This window comes from Anolis carolinensis, chromosome 1 (genome assembly GCF_035594765.1).
Source record: "Anolis carolinensis isolate JA03-04 chromosome 1, rAnoCar3.1.pri, whole genome shotgun sequence".
NCBI classification, from domain to species: Eukaryota; Metazoa; Chordata; class Lepidosauria; order Squamata; family Dactyloidae; genus Anolis; species Anolis carolinensis.
In genome coordinates this window covers 317,804,464-317,825,901 of record NC_085841.1, presented here as the reverse complement: position 1 = coordinate 317,825,901, position 21,438 = coordinate 317,804,464, and the positions used below count along the sequence as shown (strand labels likewise).

The 21,438-nt window shown below is 46.0% G+C and overlaps 1 protein-coding gene across 3 annotated transcripts in view; it reads left to right on the top strand.

The window, feature by feature from the left end:
- cdin1 (CDAN1 interacting nuclease 1) overlaps window positions 1-21,438 on the top strand; it is a 188,205-nt gene that overhangs the window by 87,572 nt on the left and 79,195 nt on the right. For all 3 annotated transcript variants that reach the window (XM_016991603.2, XM_016991601.2, XM_003214492.4), the window contains 3 exons: window positions 8,586-8,665; window positions 8,999-9,048; window positions 20,920-20,987. In XM_016991603.2, the coding sequence (XP_016847092.2) occupies window positions 8,586-8,665; window positions 8,999-9,048; window positions 20,920-20,987 (198 nt within the window). The remainder of the gene's footprint in view (window positions 1-8,585; window positions 8,666-8,998; window positions 9,049-20,919; window positions 20,988-21,438) is intronic.

Below are 21,438 nucleotides of genomic sequence, written 5' to 3'. Positions count from 1 at the left end.
ATCTCCTGGCTTCTTCCTGCCTGGGGGAATCCTTTGTTCAAAGTTGTTGGCTGCCCCTGATTGATTCATGTCTGGAACTCCTCAGTTTTCAGAGTGTTGCTTCTTATTTACTTCCCAGGGGACACACAGATGTTTTGATATTTTACTATCCTTGTGGGAAGCTTCTCTCATGTCCCCGCATGGGAAGCTGGAGCTGACAGAGGAAGCTCACATTGCTCTCCCTGGATTCAAACTGCCAACCTGTCGGTTGGCAGTCCTAGCACAAGGGTTTAACCTATTGCACCACCAGGGGCTTTTATTAATTTCCCCAGAATCTCAGGAATGCTTGTATGTAATGATCTCCTATGGCAAATACAAAGCTGCTGCTTACAGAAACACTTTTTCCTATTTTGTGCAAGTGATATATGATTAACTTTGATTCTATGAGCACAAGCAATTCTGCAAATCATGATGATTTCATTAGGCTGAGTTTTGCAATATTTCTGACAATTCATCCACTACTGCTTGGGCAACCACTTTTAGAATAATAATCTGCATTTACCCCCACTACATCACATCTTTTAAAAGCCTTTCTTAACCCTTGCCCAGGAAGATGGGACATTTTAGACCTTAAGAGTAACATTTTGTTGCAGAACTCACACATAACTAGATCTTCAAAGTAGGCATTTTAAAGTGGCAATGTAAAGAGTTACAAACAACGTCCCTTAAGTTCAGCCATGTGCTATTTACAGGGATACAGATGAAAAACACTTGGACAAAAATTGTCTGAACAAATCCTTTGCATTACATTTTTGCAAACAAAGAGAGCAGATAGCTATTCAAATAAGACTTTCACCTTGGGTGAACATGTGTTTTCAGTCTCAGGAGATTTATGTATTGTAGAAAACCCTCAATTCTTCACCCACAAACTCCTATGGACATGTCATGTTTTTATATGTCTGCAATAGATTGAAATCCTCATTGGGATCAGAAAATACCTCCCAAAAAAATTAAAGGAGGGGGGGGATTAAATCTGCCTCAACACATATTTTTAAAGTCTGGATTTTGGTTTCCCAGGATTATGCTACTAAATTGAATTAAGGAACATACAGTAAAACCCCGCTAAATCAAGCCCCGCTTGTCCGAGCACCCGGGCAATTCAAGCCAAATTCCCCCCCCCCCCCACTCACATCACCAGATCCCAGTGCTGCCGGAATCCAGCTGGGTGAGTGAGTGAGCGAGGGATGGAGGGTGGGCTCTATCTCCTCCACCATGCTGGGCACCGGTGCTGCCGGCCCCAGCATGGTGAGGGAGCCGAGGCATGGGCGGGCGGGAGAAGGAGGAGGGCCCCAAAAGTCCTCCTCGCTCACCCGCTCACTCTCTCGCTCCTCCTCCATGCTGGGCTCCGGTGCTGCCGGCTCCAGCATGCGAGGGAGCCGAGGCAGGGGCAGGTGGGTGAGCGAGGAGGACTTTTGGAGCCCTCCTGGCTCACCCACTCATTGCCTGCGTACTCCTCCATGCTGGATGCCGGTGCTGCCGGCTCCAGCATGCGAGGGAGCCAAGGCACGGGCAGGTGGGTGAGCGAGGGGGGCTCCAAAAGTCCTCCTCGCTCACCCATCCACTCGTGCCTCGGCTCCCTTGCATGCTGGGGCCGGCAGCACTGGCGCCCAGCATGGAGGAGGAGTGAGCGGGTGAGTGAGGAGGGCTTTTGGAGCCCTCCTGGCTCACCCACTCGCTGCCTGGCTCCTCCATGCTGGGCACTGGTGCTGCCAGCTCCAGCATGCGAGAGCCGAGGCACGGGCGGGCGGGTGAGTGAGGAGGACTTTTGGGGCCCTCCTCGCTCACCCACCCGCTCGTGCCTCGGCTCCTTCGCATGCTGGAGCTGGCAGCACCAGCGCCCAGCATGGAGGAGGAGCGAGCGGGTGAGATAGGAGGGCTCCAAAAGTCCTCCTCGCTCACCCACTCGGTGCCTGCCTCCTCCTGTGTTGTTGAAGGCTTTCATGATCCAGATCACAGGGTTGTTGTCAGTTTTCCAGGCTGTCTGGCCATGTTCCAGAAGCATTCTCTCCTGATGTTTTGCCCACATCTATGGCAGGCATCCTCAGAGGCATCCTACTGTGTATTGAACTGCTTTTTCTGTGGATTTGTTGCAAAACATGATGTTTTGGTGCTTAATTTGTAAAATCATAACGAAATGTGACATTTAATAGGCTTTTCTTTAATACCTCCTTATAATCCAAGTTATTCACTTATCCAAGCTTCTGCTGGCCCGTTTAGCTTGGATGAATGAGACTCTACTGTACTTATTTTCATTTCTAGTCTTGCTCTACCATGTACTGGGTTATGTTGTTACTGATTTATTACTGGTATTGATTTACTTTGGTGGGGGAACATGTTATAAATAAAATGTAAAGATGTGAAGTTCTGGATTAAACCTTTGAAATAGGAATCCCTGGACACACTGGTCTTTCTGGCCTCAGATTCCTCCATTTAGCATGAGGAAGAAAATAGTCTCATTTTATTTTATCAATATTTGTATGTATGTATTTTTATCCTTTACAATTTTATCTTGTAAATCGCCTAGAGCATCGTGGATGGAGGGCGATTAATAAGTAATTAAATGATGATGATGATGATGATGATGATGATATTGTGAGCTTTACTTTATTCTCAGTAGATGATAAAAATGAATGATCAAATGAGCGATCAAAAATGTTCCAGTTGAAACATTACCAGGTTTAGTAATGTTTTAACAGATATTTCTTTATCGGGATTTATGGTGTGCAGTGTCACAACTTGTGCTTGCTTACAGCTTAGCCTCCATGTATTCACACTTCACCTTAGTAGTAGTAGTAGTAGTAATAATAATAATAATAATAATAACAACTATGTGGCCCAAATAATTCATTGGAACTTATGCCTCAAGTACCACCTCCCAGCAGCAAAGAACTGGTGGGATCACAAACCTGCAAAAGTATTGGAAAATGAGCACGCAAAGATACTGTGGGACTTCCGAATCCAGACTGACAAAGTTCTGGAACACAACATTTATTTATTTATTTATTTATTTATTTCCAATATTTCTATCCCGCCCTTCTCACCCGACACATCATTAAAAACAAACAGCATATAAAATCTATTACAAACAGTTAAATACAGTATAAAATATAAAACATATGGTTAAAATCCGTTCATCCAATATCCTTGTACTTTATCCATACATCAGTCTGGGTCGTCTTTGTTGTTTATTCGTTAAAAGCCTGAGCACATAGCCATGTTTTATGGCTTTTCTAAAACTCAAAAGGGTTGGGGCTTGCTGTATATCTCTGGGGAGGGTGTTCCACAGCCGGAAAGCCACCACTGAGAAGGCCCTGTCCCTCGTTCCCACCAGCCGCGCTTGTGAGGCAGGCGGGACAGAGAGCAGGACCTCACCAGATGACTTTAGGGATCTTCCTGGCTCATAGGAGGGGATACGTTCGGACAAGTTGATTGGGCCAGAACCGTTTAGGGCTTTATAGGTCAAAACCAGCACTTTGAAATTGGCTTGGTAGCATATTGGCAGCCAGTGGAGCTGGCTTATCAGGGGGGTGGTGCGCTCCCTGTATGCCACCCCAGTTATTAATCTGGCTGCCGCCCATTGAACTAGTTGGAGCTTCCGGGACGTCTTCAGAGACAACTCCACGTAGAGTGTTGCAGTCGTCCAGACGAGATGTAACCAGAGCATGGACCACCGTGGCCAAGTCAGACCTCCCAAGGTACGGGCACAGCTGGTGCACAAGTCTTAGTTGTGCAAATGCTCCCCTGGCCACTGTTGATAACTGGGGCTCCAGGCTCAGCGATGAGTCCAGGAGAACACCCAGACTGCGAACCTGCATCTTCAGGGGGAGTGCGACCCCGTCCAACAGAGGCTGTAACCCTATACCCTGTTCGGCCCTACAACTGATCAGGAGGACCTTTGTCTTGTCTGGATTCAATTTCAATTTGTTTGCCCTCATCCAGTCCGACACAGCGGCCAGACATCAGTTCAGGACCTGAACAGCCTCCTTAGTGACAGGTGGGAAGGAGTGATAGAGCTGGACATCATGTACATATGAGCTCTCCCAGTGGCTTCATGTAGATGTTAAACAACATGGGGGACAGTATTGAACTCTGTGGGACCCCACAAGTCAATGTTTGTGGGGCCGAGCAGGTGTCCCCCAAGGACACCATCTGGGAACGCCCCTCCAAAAAGGACTGGAGCCGCTGCAAAACAGTGCCTCCGAGTCCCATCCCGGCAAGGCGCCCCAGAAGGATACCATGATCGACGGTATCGAAGGCCGCTGAGAGGTCCAACAGAACCAGCAGGGACACACTCCCCCTGTCCAGTTCCCGGCATAGATCATCGACTAAGGCGACCAAGGCTGTCTTGGTACCATGCCCCGGCCTGAAGCCAGACTGTGCCGGATCCAGAAAATCAGTATCTACCAAGAATGCTTGGAGTTGTGTGGCCACCACATGTTCCACGACCTTGCCTAAAAAGGGAAGATTGGAAATAGGCCGATAGCTGTCCAATTGAGTGGGGTCCAGTGATGGCCTTTTCAACAGCGGTTTGATTACAGCCAATTTAAAGCTTGCTGGAAATATGCCTTCCCGAAGGGAGGCATTCACCACTACCTTCACCCACTCGGCCAACCCCCCTCTGGCTTCTCTCACCAGCCAGCATGCGCAGGGGTCTAGGATGCATGTGGTGGCCTTCACGTCTCCAAGCACCTTGTCCATGTCCTTAGGCTGAACCAATTGAAACGAATCCATCAAAATGGGACAAGCAGGTGCTCTTGCTACATCCTCGGATACTGCCGTTAATATGGTGTCAAAGCCAGAACGGATCAAAGCGACTTTGTCCACAAAGAACCGAGCAAATGCTTCACAGCAGGCTGCCGAGTTGTCAGGGATCCCGTCTTGGGGGACGGGATATAACAAACCTCTGACAACTCGGAACAGCTCCGCTGGACGGTTCTTTGCAGACGCAATATTAGCTGCAAAGAAAGCATATGCCGTGGCATATGCCCTAAGATAGGAACAAACCCATGTTCGATTTGGCTCGCTCGGCTCCAAACGCCACACGCCCTCTAGTCCCCTCTTCTTTCGCTTCATCGCTGCCAGCTCCTCAGTGAACCAAGGAGATGGTTTACCTTGGGTACTCGAGAGGGGACGTTCCGGAGCGATCGTGTCTATTGCCCTAGTCGCCTCCGTGTTCCAGAGGGCGACCAGAGCATCGACAGAATCACCAGCCAAGGTGGCGGAAAACTCCCCAAGAGCTGTCAGGAATCCTTCTGTGTCCATAAGCCTCCTGGGGCGGACTATTTTAGTAGGTCCTCCACCGTGGAGGTTGGGGGGCGCAGTAAGTCTAAACCTGATCAGGTGATGGTTGGTCCATGGCAATGGAGCCACACCGCCACCTTCCTCTCATCCCTGACAAAAAACCAGGTCAAGTGTGCCCTGCTGTGTGGGTAGGGCCAGATACTAGTTGGGACAGCCCCATGGTTGCCATGGTGGCCATGAAGTCCTGAGCCGCACCGGAAGGAGTGGACTCTGCATGGACATTGAAGTCCCCCAGCACAATGAGCCATTGGGACTCCAACGCCAGGCCCGAGACCACTCCTGCTAGCACAGGCAGGGAGACTGTAGTGCAGCGGGGTGGTTGGTACACTAGCAGAATCCCTAAACCATCCTGGCCCCCTACCCTCAGATGAGCACACTCAAACAAAGTAGACCGCGGGATGGTCAGGGGGATGGGCTCCTTATAGACCACTGCAACCCCCTGGTCAGGGGGATGGACTCCTTATAGACCACTGCAACCCCTCCTCCCCTCCCTCCAGATCTTGGTTGGTACTGCACGGTATACCCTGGTGGACAAAGCTGCGTGAGTTTAGCTCCCCCAGCCTCGTCCAACCAGGTCTCTGTTATGCATGCCAGGTCTGCCCGCTCATCCTGGATAAGGTCCCAGATTATTGCAGCTTTACCATTGACAGACCTGGCATTCAACAGCACCACCTTCAGATCGGAGGGTCCGCCAACCTGGGCAATTTACTGTGTCAGGAGGCCGTTTTAAATCTACACGCACTCTGTTTCTCACCCTAGGCCGAATTAAATTATGCCTCCCTTTCCCGTATCTCCCCCTTCCCTGGATAACTTTGATGGGGGCCCTCCAGCCGCTAGACACACACCCTCTCCCTACATGGTCTACCATAATGGTAGACTCACTTCCACATGTGAGGATCTTATTACTGCTGCCTCCTACTCCTATCTCCTTTGAGGACATATTGGTGTTCTAACTGGGAGAGGTAGCATACTCAACGTAAAGTGCTAAGATGTTGATTACTTTACCCCAACCCCTATAAAAGTGCTCCAGTGCTTTTATCTGTGATTGATAATTGCACTGACCCAATAGACTCTATCCACTATCCTCCCTTCCCGCCCTTCGACACAACGACAATATGGACAACAGACAACAAAATTCTAAAAAACCTGGCAGCCGGTGGGGATTCGAGAGTCTTACTTCGCTCAGACGGGTCTTACAGCTTGTCCCTTTGGAAGCTGTTTTTTAATGGCAGGCGGACTTCACTTTTTTCCGCACGTTCTTCCCCACTTTCTTCCCACTCCACACGCCAGAAAACCACTCCAGGCAACTCCGTCACCTTATGGCTTAATCTTGGCTTTTGGAGGGGAGAATTGTAAATAGCAGCAGTGGGGATGTTACGAGTCAGACGCCAGCCAATATAAATAACTCAGTTTATTGCAAAACAACACAACACAAAAGAGCCAAGAAAACAACCAAAAAAGGGCTCAAAACACTTTCTCTTCAGTGTGAAGTAGTAATGTCCAACTCAAAAAACCCGAACTCGGGATATAATCCGGATTATCCTGGGAAATAATCCGGATTAAAACAAACTATGCCGAAATGACTGGAAACTTGCTCCACCTATTCTATGGAGCTTAGCAAACACAGGAACACAACCAGCAGCAACTCACAGTGACCAACGGCCACACTGTGCCCCAAAACGTCATTGTGAAGCCAAACCGCATCGTAAAGGAGAAGTCAAAGCCGCCACATCCAGTCCACGTCGTTAGGGAGAAGTCACAGGCATCGAGTTCCAATCCGTGTTGTTAGAGAGTAGTCACAAGCACCGATTTCCAGTCCGCGTCACTAGGGAGAAGTCACAGGCATCGAGTTCCAATCCGCGTCGTTAGGGAGAAGTTACAGGCATCGAGCTCCAATTCATGTCATTAGGGAGAAGTCACAAGCTCCGAATCCCAGTCCAACGTCAACACAAAGAGCCAAAGCGACAGAGGCAATCCGGCAGCTAATGCATAAAACCAACACAGGACAATCCAGCGCAAACCCACACAATGCCAGCCCCCCTTGCCACTAAAAAAAACCCCGGGTTAACACTTACGTCTCAAAGCAGTCTTCCAAACACGTCTTCTGAAACAAAGCCCAACAAACGCCCAACAAACACCTTGCTGATTGCAAGGTTACATTAGCAACAAACTTACTTTTATTTACAAGTCCTCCTCCGAACTTGAGCCAGCTAACGCCCTATCCACAGCTGAACCTTGTTGCTGCAAATCCTCATCAGAGCTGGAGTCGCCCAACACCCCACCAAACCCACCTCCAGCTGCTGCCCTTCTATGATCTCTCCAGCCAGTCCACCTTCTATCCAAACCCATAACTCCCCAGGATCCAGCTGTATCTTCTCTGTGCCATCCTTCAAATGTACCACTGAGGACCATTCTCCAACAGTAATACCAAAAGGGTTACAAATCAGTTTTTGGTCAACTTTAAATTTGATTTGGTTATTTGGAGTTCCGATTCAGAAAATTGCATTAGCAGCGTAACCAATATGGTGGTGGAGCAAACTCTCTCCTGGTACTATCCTGGTATAATATTAGGCCAGAAACAGGGTAGTCCTGAATAATTTCCAGCATTTCTAAACTGAGAGGGATTTGGATTCAACACAGATTCAGCTGATTCTCAACCATCATGGTGAATTAGGAGTTTGCTCTTAGTTTGAGAGCATTATATAGGATTTATATGTATATTGTTGACCTATTTTTGTGTATAGAGCAGAAGTGTGGAAGTTTTGAAGACTGAATGTATTCAGGTGCTAATACTATGTATTTTGTTCAGTGTTTGATATTAAGGGAGGATCATGAAACCATTTGTGCTTCTTGTTTCCTCTTCTCTTCAAAGTTGCTCTTTAAAGATTGGAGATTTTTCAGAAGAGAGGTATAAAGAAAAAAATTACCACTGTGGAGTATGTGTTGGAGGGTGTGCTTAATCTTGTGTTTCCTTGTATTTTGTAGTGTTCAGCTCCTCTTAAAAATAATTCCTATATGGATTCTAGCCACAGAATTAATTTTTCCAATTTATAACATACAGAATTAAATGTGAAAAATATTTCAGGTTCCAATGGTGTAATCGGAGATATTGATACGTGTGTGTGTGGTGGTGGTGGGGGGGTATCTTCATCTCCTCTCAAGCATGTCTTATTATTTTTTTCCTTGACAGCTGGTTAGTGACATGTTTACAGCAACACTTACAATATCTTCTTCTTCTTCCACAGCTTCCAAAACTCTTATAAACAGTATGTTGCGGGACCCTTCTCAGATTCCAGATGGAGTCTTAGCCAACCAGGTCTATCAGGTATTCATCACAGTCATCCTTTTTCAGTAGCAGTGCTGTTATCTGCCTAGCACTGTAAAAGATTTTAAACCTCATTTAATTACTGTCATCATGATCTATCACTGAGGTCATGTAATGCATAAATGGCAATGTAATATTGTGAAGAGAGCATTTCATTTTTAAAGCTTTGTTGTTGTTTTTTGCAGCCTTTTAAAATATGCATTTTTGTTTTTTCTGATTACCTCTAAAAAGCTTTTGATAGCTCTTCTTAAAATGTATTGTTTTAGGGTTCTGTTTAACTATGATAGTTCTGTCATCACTCATAACTGTACTACTTTTCTTATTTGTCTGCAGTGTACTGTGAATGACTATTGTTATGGACCACTGGTGGACTGCATCAAACAGTATCCTTTCTCATAAAATTTTAGGTGCACAGTTGATGAGCTTAGACTCTGTGGAGGAGACGTGTCTAGCTTCAACCTGACATAAAGTTCTGCTTCACGAAACACACATCATACTCCTCTATTTTACATTCAATCAACTACAAGGGGGTCACTTCAGGCACTGTCTCTTATACTATTTAACTAACATCAGATATGCCATATGAAAGTTGTCAGTTCACTAGATATGTATTTCCTGTGCTTAGATGGAAACCTTTTGCTGTTTGTTACATGAAATACACAATCTTGTATCAAATTATTAGCTGTCATAATGTACACCATTTTATAAGAATTCTCAGCTGCTTTGCATTTTCCATTGGATAAAGTGTATTTGAAATTCTGATTTAAAATCTTAAACTATGTCTGATTTACCAGTACTCTACTCTTGTATCTGTCTACAAGGAATACAGTTCAAGCCAGCAAGTAAAAACAGAGAAGTGCCAAGAATTTTATAATCATGTGAGCTGTTAAATGTTTCAGACTTAGGGTTCTGCACAGAACTTGATTTATGATAGTGAATGGAATTATTCAGTAGACAGAAAACCTGTAATTCTGTTAAGATCCATAAATTGGAACATCTGTTATGGTTAAGAGCAGAGTTAAGGGATCTTTGGCCCTCCTGATATTGATGAATTACCACTCCTATCATGCCTTGCCACTGGACAGGCTGGCTGCGAATTGTAGGAACTGGGTATTTAGAAACACTTAATGGGCCAAAGCCTTGTAGTCTTGTCCAGATCCACCTCTGGTGTTGAAATTGTCACATATTATTTCCCCTGCATGTTCTAGAAAATCTCGTAGTTCCAGTAGATCAAAGAGCAATATTTTATAATAATAATGTTTGTAAAGAATTTTAACCTATCATTCATTTGTAGCATTGGTACAACAAGAAACCACTCTCTTTATTCAGTTCATACATTTTTAAATGAAAAATATGTTTTCCAACACTTTTAATGAGTTGATTAACTTGATGTGTCCCCTTTAGTGGGTTCAAGCACCGCAAAAGACAAATCAAATTGTTTGTAAACCCAAGTGCATGTGAAAGTGGAATTCTAAAAGAATTTCCTGAATCACAGCATGAAGAAGTCTTAATGTTTTAAAATGTATAATGCACATGTTCCTGGGTGTATGGGGTGAAATAAGTATTAAAAATTAATTTCTTCCCACCTCCCCTTTTTCTTCCATATCCTTCCATATCCCTTAGTGAGATCTTCACTTAAGTTTGTTGTATATGAATGAATTAATGCAACCATGGATTGTTAGTCCCAACTCAAGTTAACCATTTAATCAGTGGGAACTCAATGCTAGCATATATTACATTGATGAGTTGGGCTAACCAATTTTGACAAAAACAATCACAGTCTATTTATTCTTACCAATCTTGTGAGGGGGCTTTTATGTTCCAATGAACCTGTTGGTGTAACCATTGGAGTCATATACTCCCAGAAGGGGCCACAGGGAAGGATCCAGATCAAGCACAATCCAAAGACCCAAAGACGTCAGTGGCGGAGCAGGCAGAAGATAACATGGCACATGTTACAATGGCTGTGAAGGCGGAAGAAGGCTGCAACAGATGAGAAGCCACTATCATCGTGTTAACCATGCCACTGGATGGGACCCTCATTCTGTGAAGACTGTTGATCGGCAATGCACTGACCTCCACACATTAAAAAAATAACGCAGAGGCATCTTCCAAGAAAAATAAGACAAAAGCAACAAAAGTCCCATGGCGATCAGTGTGTGGCGATGAGGGTGAGACTGTGAAATCTGGAAGCCCCCAGACACAGACTGGCACATGGACGGTGGATATGGATTCAGTTGTTCTACCTCAAGGTCCAAGGCAGTTGAGTAGTCCGGCAGCTGTATCCACGACTGAGCAGCCCTTTTTTAGGATTCACTATGCTCAGCCCCATATGAGAAGGGGCTAGGAAAGGTGCCCTAAATGTAGTCTGCCTCTCTCATCTCTAATTGGGCTGCCACGTCCAGAGGGGTCACCACCCTACAGCCAAAAAAGAAAATTGAACTTTGGAACATTTAATGTATGGACACTGTTGGACAACACAGACAGTTAATGTCCTGAACACAGGACTGCTATTATTGTAAGGGAACTGGGACGCTTTAACATTGACATAGCAGCACTTCAGAAGATGCGGAGAGCAGGAGAGGGACAGCTGAAGGAAGAAAAAGGAGGCTATACCTTCTTCTGGAAGGGACTGTCTGAAGGAGAACGAAGTCGGCTTTGCTATCAGAAACGACCTGGTGAAGCATCTGTCCAGAGCATTCATTGGCAATAATGAACGACTCTCAACCCTCCAAGTTAACCTTGCCAAAAAACAACAGGCAACCTTCATAAGTGCCTGTGCACCAACACTGGATTCTGATGAAGACATCAAGGAATTTTTTTTACTGTCAACTGGACACCATCCTGTCAAAGATACCCAAGGAAGACAAAATCATCCTCCTGAGGGATTTTAATGCAAGAGTTGGACAAGACTTTGACCTGTGTCTAGGGACCATAGGAAAAGATGGGTTTGGAAACAGCAACCCAAACAGTATCCTGCTTCTCACCAAATGTATGAAACACAACCTTGTCATCACAAACACATTCCGCCAGAAAAACAATCACCACTGAGTGAAACAAAATGGTGTTTTTTTTTTTTGGCTCATCCTTAGATTTTTGTAGGGGTCTTTTTGCTAACATCCATTCACCAGCCACTAAATGAATGATTAATTTGCTTTCAGTGTTTCCTGGTATATCTAGTGGCTTGCTATAAAATAACATTTTGAAATTGTTGGGGCATTTCCTCCTAATTAGTTTTGCATCCTGCCTCTGGCATGGCCAAAATAAGGCTCCTGAGACGGACATCTGGTCGCTTATGCCAGGTGCTCCTCATTTTCCATTTCCTCTGGGCATAAGGATGCAGTGGCCCACCATGTCCTTATAATGAAAGGATGGGGAAGGAAGGCACATGGCATCTGGGAGCCCTCCTGAGTGCCCTCAGTAGCTGTGTGCCGTGTTCCCCCCCTCCCCATCATAAGGATGGGGTGAGCGGCCCTGTTATGCTGGTAGGATGGCCCCAGGAAGATAGGCAGCAGCTGAGAGCATTCCGGAGTGCTCTCAGCCGCCGCCTGTCAGGAACAACATGCCATTGCCGAGAGGAAGCTTTCCGCAGCATCCTGTCTCCTTCTCTTTCTCTCAGCCTGGGGAAGGACAGTTTGCTGCCAAGAGAGAGCTCTCCACAGCGGCCTGCCTTTCCTCCAGCTCTCCTCTCAGCCTGGGGGTGCAGTCCTGCCTGCTCCCTCCCAGCCTGACCCGCCATGTGGCCTTCACACCCAAAGGTTTGCCCATGCCTATCTTAAAGCCTTAAATAGAGCCTTAAAATGTAGCATAAAGTTCAAATAGGATTCTTGTCTAGCCATTTTTTTTAAGTGTCACCTATAGGTAGTTGTTATAAAGATTTCCCCTGCTTCTGAATGTATTATTTGAACATAAAGGTTGCTGAGTTAGTTGTTAATTTTAAAGAACACAAATTAGCTTAAAATCCATTTAAAGTTAAAGTTTTAAAAGCATAATGTCTTCTAAGAATCATGTATTGATTTTAAATACAACTATCTAATTATATATGCATGGACTAAAGTATGAAGTCAACCTCTTTGTAAATGCCAGGAGGCTATTTTTCAGTAATAGTTCAGATGCTTACGGGAAACTAGGCTGCTAGATAGCATGAGTAGAAAATGGCTTGTGAGGTTATTTACAAGTTTTGCCCCATGGTCAGTGCCATACATCAATAACAGGTATTACTGTAGACTAAGTCTAAGTGTTTCTGCTTATGGTGCATTATAAATTTCGTTTGCAGAGTTTGTCTTATAGTTTTGTCATCACTCATTTTCTTCATTGGTCTCTGTCATTATAATATAATTTGCTGTAGTAAATGATTTCTACTGCAGTGTTAATGTTTCTAGTTAGGATGTTTTTTTAACTATTCCAGTTATAACTTCTAGAAAGTTAAAGACAGATAATGGTAACAATAAATTGATTCAAAGTTAAACTTACTTAGATTTATAAAAAGTAAATCTATAACTTGAAAACCTTTTTCACAAAAAATAATATTTTTTCTGGTTTTAAAATGATAAGACAAAGGATGGCAGCAGAAGGATTGTGTTATGTTATTTTCATAATGAAAATAATTTCTAATTGAAATACAGAAATAAACAGGTGCATATTGTTTCACCTTACTATCATCTTTTATTAATGTTAAAGTTTATATGTTTCGATAATAAAACAATTATGGTGTGGGTATGCTGAGGGGGTTTACATTATCTATCTTAAAATATCAAGCAGCTTGATTTTATCTCTAGCTTTAACTGACAAAAGCTAGAGTTAAATATAGGGCAACCTGTCAGCTCACTCCAGCCGCTCGGGAATGAAGACGCGAGACCGGTGCGTAAACAAGGTGAACGTTTACTGAAGGATAACTGACGCATAAGAAGCCAAGAGTGCTGGGTGATGCCCTCGGGTCCCTTTATATACCCTCCTCCCACATTCAAACATGCAATTCCCGCTCAGTGAAAAACCCGCGCATAGTGCCCGCCAAAAACCCCCTTTGTCCGTTGGTGTCTCAAGGCCGGCCCCGGCCTGCTTATCAGTCCAGGAATGTGCGGGAATGTCAGGGGCCTGATTCCCGGCGCCAATGTGAAGGCCCGGGAAACATGGGTCCTGACATGGTGTCCTCCTCCTCTTCTTCCTCCTCCTCCTGGAAAGAAACAACCAACACATCTACGATTCTCCGTTGTCCAACGTACCCCTGTATTTCTTGAGCAAGCTACAATGGAATACCGGGTGTACCTTCCCTAGATCCTTTGGTAGTTTCAGTTGGTAGGTGACCTCGTTGATCCTCTTTGAGACTCTGAAGGGGCCTATGTAACGCGGGCTCAACTTTTTGGAGGGGAACCCCAGACTCAAGTTTTTTGTACTCAGCCAAACCAAGTCCTCCTCCTCAATTGTCTCCCCCTCCCTGCGCTTTCGGTCAGCGAATAGTTTGTACTTTCGCTGCGTTTCCCTCAGTGCGTTTCCCTCCGCCACATCCTGCCACCCAGCTCTGATCCTCGTTTGCCATTCCCTGCCTTCGAACTCCCCCTCCTCTTTCCACTCAGGCAGCTTTGGGAATGGCGCCACTTCTTGGCCGTATACAATCTCAAAGGGGGATCTCCCCGTGGCGGAGTGCGTCGCCCCGTTAAAGACTACCTCAGCGAACGGTAACAGTTCAGCCCAGTCGTTTTGCCTGCGGTTGGAATATATTCTCAGGAACTGCCCCAGCGTCTGCTGCGTGCGTTCGACCCCCCCGTTGGTCATAGGGTGGAACGCTGAGCTCAGGCTCCTCTCCACCCCCAGCATCTGTAAGAACTTCCCCCAAAATCTCGCCGTGAACTGGACCTCCCTATCGCTAATCACCTTCTCGGGGCACCCATGCAGGCGATAAATGTGTTTAATTTACAGCTCAGCAAGTTTCTCAGCCGAGGGGAGTTTCTGCAGCGGCACAAAGTGGGCTTGTTTGGAAAACAGGTCCAAAACAGTCCAAATGTATTGACACCCCCGGCTAGGGGGTAGTTCGCCCACAAAATCCATCGCTATGCATTCCCACGGTCTCGTGGGTTCTACTACAGTTTGTAACAGCCCTTGTGGTTTCCCTGGGGTTGTTTTGTTTTCTGCACACAGGTCACATTTGGCGATGTGTGACTTCACGTCCCCCCTCATCCCCGGCCACCAACATTGCCTTGCTAATAGCTTTATGGTTTTTGTAAGCCCCAGATGGCCTGCCCCTTTGCTGTCATGATACCGTTTCAACATTTCTGGCCGCAACCTTTCAGGAATGTACAGCTTTTTGTTGACAAACATCAAACCTCCATGCAGTTCCCCCTTCCCCTCATTGGAAATCAACCAGGCATCCCCCTGATACGCTTGCTTTAATTCCTTCTCCCATGTTTCCCCCTCCGCCTTGACGGCCGTGAGTTTATTTTCTCTTTCAGCTTGTGCTCTGGTTGTGACCGCTAGGCTCCACTGTTTGTCTGAAAATATCCCTCCCTCGGAGTCTTGGGGCCCCACCTCATGCTGAGGCATGCGTGAGAGCGCGTCAGCCAGTACATTATGTTTCCCCTGGAAAAATTTCAATTGGAAGTCGAATCTACTGAAATATTGGGCCCATCTCATTTGTTTGGGGGACAGTTTGCGAGGGGACCTCAGGTATTGTAAGTTTTTATGGTCAGACCACACCTCAAAAGGGGTCCCGCTTCCTTCCAAAAGGTGCCTCCAGCATTCCAGTGCTCTCAAGATGGCTAGTGCTTCCCTTTCCCAAATTGGCCAGCGCTTCTCTACATCATTGAATTTCCGCGACAGGTACCCGCATGGTTTTAGGTTACCCTCCCGGTCCTTTTGCAACAGGACCGCCCCATACGCACAATCGGAGGCGTCGCAATGTACAACAAATTGCTTGGACATATCAGGGTGTTGCAACACCGGTTCCTCTGTAAATTTTTCCTTTAGGGCTTCAAAGGCCTCTTGGCATTCCCTTGTCCACGCCAGCTTGGCCCCCGGGGCCTTTACTCTGGTCGTTTCCCCCCTCCCTTTTGTCTTTAGTAGATCTGTCAGTGGTAGTGTCAGTTGTGCAAAGTCTTTCACAAACGTCCGGTAGAAATTCGCAAACCCAAGGAAGGACTGCAGTTGTTTACGGGTTTTAGGGGCCTCCCACCCTTTTACATCCTCCACCTTTGCGGGATCCATGGCTATCCCTTGGGATGAAATTCTGTATCCCAGGAAGTCTATTTGGTCTTTGTTGAATTCGCATTTAGCTATCTTGGCATAGAGTTTTGCTTCTCTTAGCTTTTGGAGTACTTCCCTCACCAATTGAACATGCTGCTGTTTGTTTTCCCCTCTTATTAATATGTCATCTAGGAAGACATAGACTCCCCTGTGCAACAACGGGTGGAGTACTTCGTTAATTAGCTGCATAAATACGCTTCCTGCATTTTTTAAACCAAAAGGGCACACTCGGTAGTTGAATAATCCATAAGTACAGGAGAAAGCAGTCTTCCACCTGTCTTCTGGTTTGATCCTTAATTTGTGGTAAGCCTCAATTAAGTCCAATTTCGTGAATATTTTCCCCTCTGACAGTTGGGACAATAAATCCTTCATTAGGGGTAATGGGTATTTGTTATCTGCTGATTGCGTTAAGATTTCTATAATCAATACATAGTCTAAGCGAATTGTCCTTTTTACGCCTGAACAACACTGGGGCCCCCAGGGGGGAATTCGATGGTTCTATGAAACCCCGCGCCAAGTTTTTGTCAATATACTTCCTCAGTTCTTCCTTTTCCTGCGCAGACATCGGGTAGATTTTGGCTTTGGGGAGTTCTGCCCCGGCACTAGTTCGATCCCTACTTCTACTCTCCTTTTGGGCGGGAATTTATTGGCTCCCTTTTCGTCAAAAACATCAACAACGTCACGATATTCCTCGGGTAATTGCCTAGCCAGTTCTTCCAACCTGCCAAGTTCCTCCTCCCCCTTGTTGTCTATCTCCTTCTCTATCTTTTTGAAGAGTAGGCTCCTAGCCTCCCAATCAACAAGTGGATTGGCCTGTTCCAACCATGGCATGCCCAATATTACGTTATAGGTCGCCATTGGAGATATGACAAACGACACCTCTCCTCCCCAGGTTCCTATCTGGCATTTGACCTTCTCTATGGAGTGCTTTGCCACCCCTCCTGAGGCCAGGGATCCATCGAGCTGCGAGAACGCAAGCGGTGTCTCAAGTGCCACCGTCTCGCATCCCAATTCCCCTGCTAGTTCGGGTGTAACGATGTTCCTTGAGCACCCGCAGTCGATAAAGGCTTTACATGTGGCGCGTTTGTCCTTCCCCTCTATTCTAATTGGCATTACTAGCATTCTTTTGTCATGACTTACTAGCTCATCAGGTCGGCTTCCTCCCGGAGTTTCCTCCTCTGCCCGCTTTCCAGCCGCAGTCTTGGGTTTGGGCTGGTTGCCCCCTTCCCCTTTTCGCTGCCAACATTCAGCAGCCCGGTGCCCTACACGCCCGCACACGAAACATCCGCTCCGTGCCTTGTTGTTATTTCCTCTTCCCTCGGTTTGTTTCCCGGGGGGGGTCTCTCCGGCCTCCTGGTCCCTCCGCTCGGCTGGGATTGCTGTCGTTGTGGTCTTCCACCTCCTCGTTGTCTCCTCACTTGAGCTAGCGTTGTCTCGACGCGCCCTGCCAGCTGAATCCAGCCTTGTAGCGTCCCTGGGTCATCTCTGTGTGCCGCCCAGGAGAGGAGCTCAGGTCTCAGCCCCTCCTTAAAGCACTCCAGTTTCGTCACGTCGCTCCAGTCTCTAACCTTTTCTGCCAGGCTCTGGAATTCTTCCGCGTACTGGGAGACTGACCTCTGCCCCTGGAGGATGGTTCTCAGCCCCTCCTTCGCTCGGAGTTGCTCCAGCGGATCGCGGAAACGGCCTTCCAGAGCTGCCAGGAACTGCCGTACAGAGTTCAGGCAGGGGTCGCGCCTGGCATGTAGTTGCACATACCAACCCGCAGCTGCTTTCCTCAAGGCGGCTCCTATGGCCCTAACCCAACTGGCTTCAGATGTAAAAGTCTGTCCGTTGTCCTCCATGAAGCCTCTGACGGTGGTCATGAAAAAGTCCAGCTCAGAGGGTTCCCCCTCGTACTCGATTCTCAACTCCTCCCTTCTCTGCTGTGGGAATGGGGCAGGCGGTCCCCACAGCCCGGCGCGTTGCATGTCCCCTGGGGCTCGGTGATGATGCCCCGCCGCTTCCCCTCGATGGCTAGTGCCGCGCCCGGCGTGTGCCGGGGGCGCCGGGGGGGGGAAATCCGACAGCTCTCTCTGGGGTCTTCCTTTGTCCTCGCTACCGCCGTCGTCGCCCCCCTCCGTCCTCGCGAGTCCCGTTTGGGTTTTGGCACGGGCCCCCATGTCTCTCTGGGTCCCCTGGGCCCATTCCTCGCCCGTCGTCTGCCTGGACTCGGCCCGGGCCGTTCCCTCCCAGCTTGCCGCGAGGAGAGGGGCGAGGCGCTCCATCGCTTTTGACATGACATCAAGCGTGGTTTCGAGGGCGCCCATTCTCTCCTCCAGGAACTCTAGTCTTTGTGGGGATACGAAGCTCAAATCGCTTCTGGGCTCCGCGTCGTCCCTCCGCGCCCTCTCTCGTCTGCGGGTGACCCCGTTGGGGTGCGCATATGCGGTAGAGGCCGCCACGGCGGCAAACCCCTCGAACTGTTCGGAGAGGGACATGCCCCCCTCTGCTCCGATCAAAGTTTCTTCCTCTTCGTCCATTTCCATGCCTCACTGTAACACAGGATGGCGCCAGTACTCTTGGCTTGCCTGTCAGCTCACTCCAGCCGCTCGGGAATGAAGACGCGAGACCGGTGCGTAAACAAGGTGAACGTTTACTGAAGGATAACTGACGCATAAGAAGCCAAGAGTGCTGGGTGATGCCCTCGGGTCCCTTTATATACCCTCCTCCCACATTCAAACATGCAATTCCCGCTCAGTGAAAAACCCGCGCATAGTGCCCGCCAAAAACCCCCTTTGTCCGTTGGTGTCTCAAGGCCGGCCCCGGCCTGCTTATCAGTCCAGGAATGTGCGGGAATGTCAGGGGCCTGATTCCCGGCGCCAATGTGAAGGCCCGGGAAACATGGGTCCTGACAAAGGGATTCCTGTTGCTTTCTATTCAGACAAGCTATCTTTGCTCAAAGGAGAACAATGTGACTGTACCTCTATTTGTTAAGTAATAGAAATGTTTTTGCTAAATGCAGAGGTGAGAGATTTGAAGCTAATATAATTTTTTTCTAATCTTTAAAAATACAAGTGATGTAGCTTCTTCTCTGTGCATCATGTGTTCATGTGCAAATGTATAATTTTAGTTGTTTCTGCTAACATAATAGTAAATATCATCGTAACAAAAAATCAATACATCTGTGCTGCTTGAAATAATCACTTTGTCTGTTTATTTGTACAATCCAAATAAGGGGATTTTCTAGAACATGGTTTAGAGGATTATTATTCCTCGCAATCCCTAATTTGATATCCTGGTTTCTTAATTAGTTAGAATAAATCACAGTTCCCTGATTTAAAATGAAATCAGTAAATGTGACTTAGACCTCTTCTTGCCTAGAGAGGAGGAAAGAGCATGTAAGCCTAAAAATGTTTACTTCTTCTCATTTATAGATACTAACCCTAATCCATGATTAAAATTATGAACAGATCCTCATTTGGAGATAAATATGACCAAATCAGAAAGAATATGAATGCATATTCAAAATCACATGTCTGCCAAACTAACCTAAAATAGCCGTTTCAATGCTTTGTTTTTTAAACAAAGTAATATTGCGTAGTTTTTAAGTTATTTGCTCAGCACTACCTCTTCACATGCCAAATTGTCCTGTTTTACTCTTCCTCCCTCCCCATTACCTTGTGGTTTTTGTGACTGATTGGAGTGGTAATCCAGATCAGCACCATGGAAGTCTGCATAGCCAACTACTGAACTGACTCGCAGCTGACAGGTTTCTGTATTGTGTTACACCAAGCCCCCCACTTACGAAAGCACACAGCCCACTTATGCTGAACCTGGTTCAGTGCTGCTGCCTCTAATCTTCTGTTTACTGACGGATCGCTGGGTGTGAAACTCCTGGTGGTCCTTGATCGTCACATTCAGTAAAGAAAAAGAGGACAGTGGGGAAAGGAGAAATCATTCCTTCCTTTCCCCCTCCCACTTTCTGATCATAACTCTGTCCAATGTTACAACACGTGGCAAGCAATGATGACCACCAATTGTCACTTCTAACTTGAGGATGAGAGGGGGAAGGTAAGTGTCATTTCCTGTCCCCAGGGCTCCCAAACCCAGGGAAAGCGGGATGACTGGATGGCAGTCACAGCTGCTTCCGAATAGGAAGCAACCTCAGTTGTTCACACCATCACAAACTGTGGGCAAGCTCCGGAGTGGCCTTGGTGGATGTTCAGGGAAGCCCCAGAATGTCCCATGGTTTTTTTGGGACTAGGCCACATTAAGTGACCTTTTGGGTGTTAGGGCAAATGGAGGTCATGCATCATGTGAATGCCATGGTGTCCACCTTGCTCCAGTTCATTTAGCCCCTGTAGATGGACCCCAAAAGTTTGTGTCACAGAAAAGAACACTAAGATATTAAGCCAGATTTACATATGCTTGAGTGTGTATCTGCAGATGTTAAGAATAATGTACTTCTATGTGTTAAGTATATATAAGGAGAAAATAAAGGTTCACTTTTTTATGAAATGCCTTTCAAATAATGTAAGATAATGAATGTAATGTATCCAAACACTGAAGATCTGTGTTTCTCCCTGAGGGGCGAATATATTGGTATATCTTTAATTAAAAAATCTAAAAGAAGGAGAGAGAGCCTATTCATTTTCCCATATTAGTATCCTAAGATTCAAAGGCTTAAGAGTGCCTCCCAGTCTGCTTGGACTTCTGTTAGCAATTCATGAATCACAGTAACTTCCAAACAGATACAGATTAACTAAGAAATGGTGAAGAACCGTTTAGTCTAAAGGAGTGGGGTGGGAAATTTAGCCTATTTCATTATGATTCACTCTCTTTCACTCATCCAAATTCTATTTTCTCTACTTTGTAAGATGGAAATGGGTATGGTAAAAACGTTCTATAGGGGGCTCTGTCATGCCAGTTCATTATTCAATCCTAGATCACTTTTTAAAGCAAGAGGTACTATACAATTCTAAATCTGAATTTTATTTCAAGCCTGTATGTTATCCATTCCTTGATGGAGAAAAAATCAGCGCAATTGGACATGAGCACGAAGTCTTACTGCAAGAAATGCTTTTGGAGAAAAATATATCATTTTTAGGTAAGGTTTTATATTACAATCCAGTTTCCCAGTACTGAAAATTTCAGTAACTTTTTGCAAAACAATCCTCCACAGATATCCTGTATTAAGTACTAAATGGAGGTGAAGAAATGATTGATGCAGTACATGTTATCTTTTATTGATTTAGACCTGTGCACGAATTCAGTTATCTAATACCCCATATTGCACATGCACAAGCTAGCAATTAATATTTTATAGAATAAGTAGCTGGAAAAAATACTTTAATATCTGCTGCTGTATTACTTTTGGTGTCATGAGATATTAGCCATAATCTAGGTCTTCTGAGACTTAGAAGGAAGCATAAGAAATATTAGCTGCATAATGCTTTATGTATTAAAAAAATGGCATAGGAAGAATTCTCTGACTTGTTTAAAAGTTTATTTCCTCATATGTTTGAACAAGTATATCTTGTATCATCTCTTTAATCAGA